Source organism: Bos mutus, chromosome 19 (genome assembly GCF_027580195.1).
Source record: "Bos mutus isolate GX-2022 chromosome 19, NWIPB_WYAK_1.1, whole genome shotgun sequence".
Taxonomy (NCBI): domain Eukaryota; kingdom Metazoa; phylum Chordata; class Mammalia; order Artiodactyla; family Bovidae; genus Bos; species Bos mutus.
The window spans coordinates 43,311,602-43,323,694 of record NC_091635.1 but is presented as its reverse complement, the minus strand read 5'-3'; the positions used below and the strand labels follow the sequence as shown (position 1 = coordinate 43,323,694).

Below are 12,093 nucleotides of genomic sequence, written 5' to 3'. Positions count from 1 at the left end.
TTTAAAATATTAGCTCAAATTGTAACCAATGCAGTATAATTTAAAATTGACATTATCATTGCATTAAACCTTCAGTTGCTAAAAAATGAAATCAATGCTATTTCTTCCTTCTCAAATTCTTCTTTCACTCACTTCAGCCTACAGATGTATAGCTAACAGTAAAATTATTCTAAGCACTTACACTAATGTTCTTCTTATCATCAGGGTGAGAAAAGCTTAGCAGTTCACACTGGGAATGAGAAGGTCCTCAAAACTGATTTACATGCTACAAATTCCACAGCTGCTGCAAAGAGCCTAAAAATATGGAATATGACTCCTTAGGAAACACAACTTAACAAATCAGCAACACCAACTTTTGAAAAGCTAACTCTTGTGGTTGTTTGTGAAAAATGGAAGGAAAGTTTAATTCCTTTTACAGTTGTTATTATCATAAGGAAGGGGCATCTGGGGAATTTATAAGGCAGATAAATCAAATAAAAAGGTATTATGGTCAAAAGAAATGAACTGGAAAACGTATCACTAAAACCTCTAAAAAGACTAGATAAACTGAACAACAACAAACAGATATTTTAACTGTACAGAAATAAAGCAAAACAAATGCTATTTACCCACTCAAGTCCAGAAATGGAAAGGAAACTGAAAACCAGAGGTGGTTCTGAAGGGATGATCTGGCCAACAAAAGGGTGAGAGTTGGTTAAGTTTTTTCTCTCCTTAACCTAGGGGTGTGGGGCTAAACATTCACATGAGACTAGATACAAAGCCCTGAACCCTAAGAATGCAGGAAGTAGAACCAGGGCCTTGCATAAAACATGGCTAGAAAGAGCTATGAACTTCCTGAAAAAAAGAAAAAGACATTGAAAGGGAGACAGGGAGAAAAAAAAGGGGGGGTGGGGGGGTAGGGATTTACTAGCACAAGAAGTCTGTCTGCTCTGCCTAAGCTTTGCGTAGAGGAAAAAGTCACCCAGGGCTGTCACCTTGCAAGGATTTGAGGCCCATATTTGTACTACCCATACAATCTGGGACTGAGAAATTAACAAAAACATGGGTCCAAAACTGGGCACTTGGCAAATGCAAAACCATCATTAGGATACTCTCAGAGTCCCAGGTCACAAGAGATTCCCAAAGAAAATACACACTGCCCTAAAGATAAATCACAGTTTACAAGACACAGAGAAACAATTCACTGTGAATGAGAGTTGGCACATCCAAACAAATGAGATTATTTAACAATCTTAAAGAGAATATAAATAAGAACGTTTTAAATAATTAGACATACAAGAAGAAATATTAAACTATACAAAAGAATAATAAACTACTTTAAAAAAAAAACAGCAGACTTGTAAAAGAACCAAATAGAACTTTCAGAGTCACTGAGTCTTCTGCTTCTGGTGATATTTCAAATCAGATATAATTTGGGTCTTTAGGACCCTCCAACCATAAAACAGGCAATTCGGTGGAGAAAGCAGCTAATGGTCTACATAAAAAAGTACTATGAGCCACAGAACATGATATATACTTCAGTAGAACAAAAAAGTTATCTTAAGATCTGTTACTCATATTATTTCCTGAAAGAAAAGCAATGACAGAAATATCAAAGAGAAACATCCATAGATAGGTAGAATGGCCAAACACAACAAATTCTCATGACACTGATTCATCTATCAATAGTTCAGTTCAGTTCAGTTCAGTCGCTCAGTCATGTCCAACTCTTTGCGACCCCATGAATCCCAGCACGCCAGGCCTCCCTGTCCATCACCAACTCCTGGAGTTCACTCAGGCTCACGTCCATCGAGTCAGTGATGCCATCCAGCCATCTCATCTTCTGTCGTCCCCTCCTCCTCCTGTCCCCAATCCCTCCCAGCATCAGAGTCTTTTCCAATGAGTCAATTCTTCTCATGAGGTGGCCATGAAGTCACCATGAGAAGTGGCCATGAGAAGTCAATACTTCTCAAAGTACAGGAGTTTCAGCTTCAGCATCATTCTCTCCAAAGATATCCCAGGGTTGATCTCCTTCAGAATGGACTGGGTGGATCTCCTTGCAGTCCAAGGAACTCTCAAGAGTCTTCTCCAACACCACAGTTCAAAAGCATCAATTCTTTGGCACTCAGCCTTCTTCACAGTCCAACTCTCACATCCATACATGACCACTGGAAAAACCATAGCCTTGACTAGACAGACCTTTGTTGGCAAAGTAATGTCTCTGCTTTTGAATATGCTATCTAGGTTGGTCATAACTTTCCTTCCAAGGAGTAAGGGTCTTTTAATTTCATGGCTGCAGTCACCATCTGCAGTGATTTTGGACTCCCAAAAATAAAGTCTGACACTGTTTCCACTGTTTCCCCATCTATTTCCCATGAAGTGATGGGACCAGATGCCATGATCTTTGTTTTCTGAAGGCTGAGCTTTAAGCCAACTTTTTCACTCTCCACTTTCACTTTCATCAAGAGGCTTTTGAGTTCCTCTTCACTTTCTGCCATAAGGGTGGTGTCATCTGCATATCTGAGGTTAATTGATATTTCTCCCGGCAATCTTGATGCCAGCTTGTGTTTCATCCAGTCCAGCATTTCTCATGATGTACTCTGCATATAAGTTAAATAAACAGGGTGACAATATACAGCCTTGACGTACTCCGTTTCCTATTTGGAACCAGTCTGTTGTTCCATGTCCAGTTCTAACTGTTGTTTCCTGACCTGCATATAGGTTTCTCAAGAGGCAGGTCAGGTGGTCTGGTATTCCCATCTCTTTCAGAATTTTCCACAGTTTCTTGTGATCCACACAGTCAAAGGCTTTGGCATAGTCAATAAAGCAGAAATAGATGTTTTTCTGGAACTCTCTTGCTTTTTCCATGATCTAGCAGATGTTGGCAATTTGATCTCTGGTTCCTCTGCCTTTTCTAAAACCAGCTTGAACATCCGGAAGTTCATGGTTCACGTACTGCTGAAGCCTGGCTTGGAGAATTTTGAGCATTACTTTACTAGCGTGTGAGATGAATGCAATTGTGCAGTAGTTTGAGCATTCTTTGGCATTGCCTTTCTTTGGGATTGGAATGAAAACTGACCTTTTCCAGTCCTGTGGCCACTGCTGACTTTTCCAAATGTGCTGGCATATTGAGTGCAGCACTTTCACAGCATCATCTTTCAGGATTTGAAAGAGCTCAACTGGAATTCCATCACCTCCACTAGTTTTGTTCGTAGTGATGCTTTCTAAGGCCCACTTGACTTCACATTCCAGGATGTCTGGCTCTAGGTCAGTGATCACACCATCGTGATTATCTGGGTCGTGAAGATCTTTTTTGTACAGTTCTTCTGTGTATTCTTGCCACCTCTTCTTAATATCTTCTGCTTCTGTTAGGTCCATACCATTTCTGTCCTTTATCGAGCCCATCTTTGCATGAAATGTCCCCTCGGTATCTCTAATTTTCTTGAAGAGATATCTAGTCTTTCCCATATAAAATCAATCTTCAGAAAGAACTGTCATTCCAATTTCTTGCATATTTTAAGTCACCTAATGCTATGACACTAGAGTGTCAAGGATAACTTCCATCTAAGTTAAACCATCATAATGGTCTTTTTAGGTAAGCGACCCTCTAATAAGATCAGCTCCTATTTCTGGCATAAGCTAGATTAAACAGCAAATGCAGTTGTCTGAAACATAAATTTCACAGATTCCATTTCTGAGCAGTCTGTGTCCCCTGAAAGTTAAAGAAACTGGCTTATTCTGAAGACTTATTAACTTCTATTCTGGAAAGAGTGAACTAGATTCAGGAAATACACAAAACTTGCCTATTATTACATGTGCTAATGCTGCAGAATAAAACATTTGGAGACCAGAAGATTTTTTTTTAAGTTTTCAGAGGTGGGGCATTTGCTGTGTTTTATTAAAGCAATTCATGCTTGGATAGACTAAAAACATTTTACTCTTTTTATCATTTTCTACCTTCAGTGTAAGACGATTTCAAAAAGTAAGACTGGTCTAGTATCACCTAAACAAAGAAGGGGCTTTGTTTTTTATCATTTTAATGTCTATTACCTACGTGTTTGCTACCTTGCCCTTCAACCAGTATTACTCAGAATATGAAATGTTAACTTAAGAGTTCATCAAGACATTGTTCCATTATATACACAAGACTCTACATTATCAGTCATATTGTAACATTAAATAAAATTTTAATTTTCTCTGCACCAGAATTCTGACAAAAGGTTGAAGAATATTGGTGCGTAGAATCACAATTACAGAAATGCCACTTTTTAATAAAAAAACTGCAGGATTTTGAAGTTAGCTGATTCGCCCTAAAAACCATTGCACAAATTCTCAAGATATGATGTATATTTCTCACTCACACCTATTGCAAAACAACATGAGAATGAACTAAGCTGACTCGTGGAAATCCAATGCTCGCTCACACAACACAAATTAAAGCTGTAGGTATCATTAAGCAAGGAAGATTGCTTTTCTCTATTACGTATTAGTCTCTGATTCATTGAAGCACTAAGTGATTTATGTTATGCTTCCTACTTGGTCATAATTAAGGACCCGTTTGACTCTACTTGCATAAGAAAGGCAAATCATCTGCATGAAATTAAGTTCCAGAGAGACTTGCTACCATCAGTTACAATTCTATACTCACTTCTCCATTTGTAGCATATCACAACAAATGATCATATGTTGACTTCTAATTTTCAATAAAAGCTTCAATTATATTTATCATACAATTCTGAAGTACAGCAGTGTATATTATAAAAAAGGATTTCATCAAAACAGGCTAAAATAAGTATAGGAAAGCAGCCTAGTAAAATGGAACAGACAGACTCTGAAGGCAGTCTGACTTAGAAATTTTGGGACCTCCGTTATTGGGCACACTGCCTTGATTACTTCTTTAGTATTAGTTTGCTTACCTGTAAAATGGGGTAATTACCACCTACATTTCAGGGATACTGTAAGGATAAAATAGCATAGCACATGCTGTAAATGTTCAACAATGGGGGCTTTCAGAGTTCACTCACTTAAAACAGTTCACTTTCTAGAAAATTCTACTTTGCCATTACTTTCTTGTGCTTCCCACATTGCTGGTTTGGTTTCTGGCGTTTTGTTTTTGGTAACTTAGGATCTTGTGATAAGGATCAGAGCTTTAATATCATTAGAATTCTGACTACTCATCAATTATTCTGATTTGACTAATTTAATAAAAAGGAATAACATGCTTAAAAAGCCAAACTAAAAATTCATACTTAGTATTAAAAAAAAAAAAACTTGATCAAAAATTTATACTTTCAAGCTTATAACAGTACTCACATTTAATTGTGATTAATTTGGGCTTCCCTGGTGGCTCAGATGTTAAAGAATCTACCTGCAATGCGGGAGACCCGGCTTCGATCCTTAGGTCAGGAATATCTCCTGGAGAAGGGAATGGTTACCCACTCCAGTATTCTTGCCTGAAGAATTCCATGGACAGAGGCAACAGTCCATGGGGTAGCAAAGAGTCGACACGACTAAGCAACTAACATTTTCATTTTCATATTTAATTGTACCCACCAAGATCAAAATATCACATGATAAAAATTTCAAAAAAAAATAAATGCATAAAATTTCAACAAAAGCCCACATCCTTTCAACCTTTTTTTTAATGAAGACAAAATTTATATTACTTACAACATTCCTATGAAAATTTACACACTAACCTGGTAGAAATTCGACTAAAGACTGCATTGAAGTTGTTGCAGCTAAGAGAAAATAACACCCCAGAGGCAGAATTCCGAAGTTCAGCTGCATGTTGGTTTCCTTCACGACAAGTATGAAGAAAATGGCAGATTTCTGGCAGCAACTGTTTGACCAGCATCGTTTCATCTAATCTCATTGTGTCCTTTGGTTGCTAAAATAGAAACAATCACGTAATTCTAAAACTTTCTTAAACTTACGTGTAAATATTTTCTATAATGAAAAATTTCAAACATGCGTAAGAATTGAAATAGAATAATGAACACCCATATACTCATCACCTAGATTCCACAATTGTTAATATTTCATCATGTTTGCTCTATTTATCTACAGTTGGTTTAATAAAAAACGATGGCTTCATCTTTCATGTCTTAATCACAATAAAAGTCAAGATAGCCCATCAATCCCCTCAGGACCTGCATTTCTGCTTGTTCCCATATTTGTTCCCCTTAGTAAGCTCTCCCACTCCTGGGAATCCTAGTTTACTATGAGTCCTAAATAAACTTTATTCATATACACTGGTGAGCACATTTATTCATCTGTCTCAACACCCAAATTAATTCCAGGGTGGACAATCACATCTACCTTTGGGCAGACTGACCAAGACAGACAGGTATTACTTACTGCAAATAATTTTGTTTTGGTTTAACCATTTCAAAATAAATTACAAACACCATAACTTTAAATCTACCTTATTTTAGTACCACTTAAATACAAGAAAATTCTCCAACTTCAATGCAATCGTCATACTAGGAAAAGTAAAAAATTCCCTCATATCAGCTAATAGCCAATTCATATCCAAATTTCCCCACTGCCCCACTGAATGCCTTTCATAGCTGTTCGAATTTTACTCAACCAGGATCCAAAAAAGGTTTGACTGCAGCATGACTGTTACATTCCTTTAGTCTCTTTCTCCTCAAAGTATTTCCCCTCACACTCTATGTACATCATTTTTATTTTCCATAACATTGACCTTTTTAAGAAAACAGATCAGTTGCCTCATAAAATGTTCTATATTACTGATCTGATTATGTCTTAGTGATGTAACTTGCTCTTCTAGTTGCTACATTTTCTGTTAGGCTGGAATCTAAACCTAATGGTCTTATTAGATTCAGGTTAAACACTAAGCAAAATTCATTACAGTTCATATTACATCATATCAGGAGTACATATGCAGGTGGTCCCTCTGTAAATGATATCTTTGGTGTTAACACTAAGATCTCTACTTTGTAAAGTAAATCTACTCTACAATTAACAAAACAACCAATGAATAAGCTACCCTAAAAATATACTATTCCACACCAATATTTTACCTAATGGCTTAGTATCCTTATATGAATGACAATTTTGATAATGCCAAGCAAGATGACAACAAATTTCTGTAACTGTGCTATGTTCAAATCTGTAATTGCATTCCAAAAGCTTTCAGATGCAAATACATTGAAATACATGAAAAGTAAATAGATATCACAAAATATTTTTAAAAACTTCAAAATTTGAGTTACAATGCTCTTATTTATACACTAACCAAACCAACCAGACGTTGACACTAAGTCCAATTAATAAACAAATAAAAGGTATGTGATGTGAAGTGGAATCTGCTCACTCTTTGCGACCCCATGGACTATACGGTCCATGGAATTCTCCAGGTCAGCATACTGGAGTGGGTAGCCTTTCCCTTCTCCAGGGGATCTTCCCAATCCAGGGATAGAGCCCAGGTCTCCCACATTGCAGGTGGATTCTTGACCAGCTGAGCCACAAGGGAAGTCCATAGATATTAGAGTGGGTAGCATACCCCTTCTCCAGCGGATCTTCCCAACCCAGGAATCAAACCAAGGTCTCCTTCATTGCAGGTGGATTCTTTACCAACTGAGCTATCAGGGAAGCCCTGCTGTTGCTGCTGCTAAGTCGCTTCAGTTGTGTCCAACTCTGTGCAACCCCATAGATGGCAGCCCATCAGGCTCCACCGTCCCTGGGATTTTCCAGGCAAGAACACTGGAGTGGGTTGCCATTTCCTTCTCCAATGCATGAAAGTGAAAGGTGAAAGAGAAGTCGCTCAGTTGTGTCTGACTCTTAGCGACCCCATGGACTGCAGCCTACCAGGCTCCTCTGTCCATGGGATTTTCCAGGCAAGAGTACTGGAGTGGGGTGCCATTGCCTTCTCCGCAGGGAAGCCCTAGAAGCATTCAAGTTTTGAATAATGGTCATATGCATGTGTGCGTGCGAGTGTGCTGTCGCCTCAGGATGACTCTACGACTCTATGGACTGTAGCCTGGCAGGCTCTTCTGTCCGTGGGATTCTCCAGGCAAGAATACTGGAGTGGATTGCCATGTCCTCTTCCATGGAATCTTCCCAGCCTAGGGATTGAACCCACGTCTCTTAGGTCTCCTCCATTGGCAGGCCAGTTCTTCACCACTAGAGCCACCTGGGAAACCCAATGGTCATATATACAGGAACAAAAATACTTAAGATTCTTCAGTCTACAAAATTTTACTCATAAAATTTTGGTTTTAATCATAATATTGTTAAGTATCTGTTCACTTTCATTTAGCTATTTCAACTACTAATATGATAAACATGTATTTATAGGGATCAGTTCTTAAGCCTCAACTTAATTTGATCTAAAAAGGAAAATAAATAACCAGCAAGGACCTACTTAAAAAAAAAAGTTAATTAAAAAAAATAAATAAAAAGGAAAATCAAGAGAGTCAATGAAGGCAATCCAGAAAAACACAACTGTTCAATAATATGAACAATACTATTTTTAATTATAAATTTAATGAAAAAATTACACATTTTCAATAGTAGAGCAAAGCAAGTTAATGTCTATTTTATGGATTATGTAAGTTATACCATGTCCACTTAGTAGAGCTTCATTTTGGCTATCTCCAAAGAGTATAACATTAAACTGGGGCCAATGATATCAGTGATCATTCTCCAAAATACATTTACCAGTACCTCTTGATTATAAATGTTAATGGAGAAAAGATGTAGAACTGAAGAGGCAATAAACCAGCATACTTCCATTCAAACATGGGTGTCAGAGATGTATTGGTAACTACAAAGTAGTAAGACCACTACAAAAAATTGATTCAAGAGAAGTTAAAAAAAAAATAATCATGTACCTTCAAACTTTCATCATTCTGTTAAACAGTTAACAGGTTTTTTGCTCTTCCACCCCGTTTTATAAATGAATGACAGCTCATCACAAATTAAGAGACAACACAAAGCTAAAACAAAATTAGCTCACCCCCAATTTAAGTAGAAAATTTATAAGCATTATCTCACAATTTAGGAATATGGGTAAGGGTCAATAAAAGAATTTAAAACACCATGCTTAGGTTTTGTGGCCTATCGTCTAAAATAGTTCTCTTCCCTAAGGATCTATCGTCGTGTGAAGTGTATGTATTGTCCAACTCCTTGTCCTACACATTCCTTAAACATTTGTGACTGTTTTCTCTCTTCTCTACGTATCAGTGCTCATATGTCAAAGTCCTTTCTTATCTAGGTTTACGATAGAGAACAACTTTAACATGTGAAAGAGAGAAGCAATTTAGAATAAAAGCAAAAGATAGGTCAAAGGAAGGGAGACTATAATCTTCTAAGAAATAAATTAACCCCAATACATATTGAAGAGACAGATCTTTAAAATGGAGGTATTAAAGTATTAATATAAAATTTAATATGAATAAATGTAAAATAATTTTTAAAATAAATATAATATTTATATATTTATATAAACTCCTACTATTTTCCAGGAAGAGTTAAAGCTGTTCAAATATAGAAACACTATGGTCTATACAACCAATCTTCTTGAAAAAATTCTAATTAAGTCATGGTTGAAAACTCTGAGATAACTATTTAGAGGAAACATGAGAAACAACTGTTTTGTACTCAACTATTCCTCCACATGGTCTTCCCCGGTAGCTCAGATGGTAAAGAATCTGCCTGCAAAGCAGGAGACCAGGATTCAATCTCTGGGCTGGGAAGATCTCTTGGAGAAGGGAATGGCAACCCATTCCAGTATTCTTGCAAGGAGAATTCCATTGACAGAGGAGCCTGGTGAACTACAGTCTATGTGGTCACAAAGAGTCGGACACAACTGGGTGACTAACACACCCACATACTCCTCCACGTATCTATTTTATATGTTCATATTTACATAAAAAGTGTTTTTAAGGTAGGATCTATCAGCAATATAACAGCTTAAATTTAAGTTCTCTTTATCATAAATTTTAAAGTAAAATATTAAAATCAGATTCATACAGGGGAAAATAAGATTCTCATGGTTTTTAACATCACATTTTTTGACAGCCAAGCAATGCCACAGGCCTAACCACTGGAGAAATTAATTAAATGAAATAGTGACTTTTCTATAAAATCTTTTCTAAACAACCTGAGAGATATGACTCCAACTTAACTTTATAAATATAAAATTTTTTACTTATAAATAATCAACATTTAATTTACAAAAGATAAGAATATAATTTTTTCTTGAAAACTTCTCTATGCTACCCTGTCAGCTCTGCTAACAAAATTCATTTTCATGTTTTAGTCCATGACTCTTCTCCTTGTCCACATCTATGCTTCATTCAGTACATCAGATCATTCTCAAAACTGAACTCATAAAACATGCCTATTCAAGAACAGATTCACTTACCCCAGCAAGACATTTTTCCAGTGTATCCAATATGATCAACTGAGAGAGATACAAATTTTTTTCAGCAGCTTCTCCAAATATTCTCTAAAAGAAAAGATATTCAGAACATAAAAGTTGGTTACTACTCCCCACCACAAATCAGCACACGTCTGAAAAATGAGGGACTAAGGATCAAGAAAATCAACAGTCTGCTATTTTATCTCCCAAATTATACTACATTTAAATCTATTATTTCTGATTTTATCCTAATGCTCACACAAAATTAATTCTCAAACATAAATGCTGGAATTTACTACAATCTGCCATTAGTCTGCCACAGTAAAAGATACTCTAATTTATACTTTTAAAATATGTAGTAAATGTACTTTGAAATGAACACCATTAAAGAAATGGTAACATTAGGAAAGTCCCATGTTCTGCTAGTTTTTAAGTACAATTTAGGTTTGAACAATATTTTTTAAATATATAGGATTTAGATATACAGATCTTTACTAGAATGTTAAACATTTTACCACACTTTGATGCCGCAAAATAATCAAAAAATCAAAGCCTAAACTCTAATAGCAACAAAATGCTGTAACATCAATTACATTAAGTCTTAAGCACTCACTATGTTATTTACCAATAAGAGATTATGGCTTCCATAACTTAATTTACTCAATAAGCACGAAATGAATGCCAATATTGCAATACTGTTTTCATTTTTAAAAGAAGGGTCCAAATACTAAAACATTTTCAATCTAACTGGAAACATGTCCACTTATTTATATAAGCAAGATCCTATCACTATGACCCACACACTGTGTTTAACAGAATAGCTCCATAAAATCTTAAATGTATTTCTGTAAAGCACTATACATGTTTATAAAAAGTTCTGCGTTTTTCAGAAAATCTTATTTTTTTTTCCATAAAGAGAAAATATCTTTGTAAAGCAAAGGACTGACCGCACCTCCAGTTTACCAATTTTGTAACTCTGGGATATTTTCCAATCAACTTTTTAGAAAGAAAACACACCAAAGATGATATGACTATGAAAATGGTACTTACTGATTTTCACAATCTACAACCAAAAATCAGTTTCATTGCTCAATACAAACAATAAAAATTGTGGTTTTAAGTGCTCAAAACAAGCTGAGCAGTTTGGGAGTTAATCAAGATGTATCCAGATCGGCTGTTCCGAACTGAGTATGAAGCAGATTTTAGATAGGAATTGACACAGAGGAAAGAACCACCCGACAGAGACAGGAAAAATATTGATAATATGTTCAAAGGGACACAGAGAAAACAGCAGGAGGATGCTGAAGTCTAGGGAATGTAAACAAATTTTATAAAACAAGGAATAAAAGAAGCCATCATGAGCTTTTGACAGTGGAAATACTTGATGAAACTGGTATCTGAGGAAAACTATTTCCACACAGACTCTCTACAATGGAATCTGCCACAGGTTACAGGAGGAAGGAAATAAACAGTATCTTCACAAAAGCAATTTCACATTTTAGGACTACAAAGTCATATTTTATTTACCAACTCCTTCGGACTAGGACAATCTGATATGTAAATACTCAAATGACAAGCTAAGGAAAAGATTTAAATAGATTATTATAGTCAATTCACATATGACAAAATCTGTATGAAATTCTAATTTCAGAAAAATCAAACAGTAGATAGAGTCACAAATAAGACAAGCATCTAAAACAAAAGAATTAAAATCTAAAAAG

The 12,093-nt window shown here is 36.0% G+C and overlaps 1 protein-coding gene across 8 annotated transcripts in view; it reads right to left on the bottom strand.

Moving 5' to 3' along the window:
* Positions 1-12,093, bottom strand: part of NF1 (neurofibromin 1) — a 257,559-nt gene that overhangs the window by 188,517 nt on the left and 56,949 nt on the right. For all 8 annotated transcript variants that reach the window (XM_070390404.1, XM_070390401.1, XM_070390396.1 and 5 more), the window contains exons 3-4: positions 10,376-10,459; positions 5,679-5,869 (exon numbers count right to left, since the gene is read on the bottom strand). In XM_070390404.1, the coding sequence (XP_070246505.1) occupies positions 5,679-5,869; positions 10,376-10,459 (275 nt within the window). The remainder of the gene's footprint in view (positions 1-5,678; positions 5,870-10,375; positions 10,460-12,093) is intronic.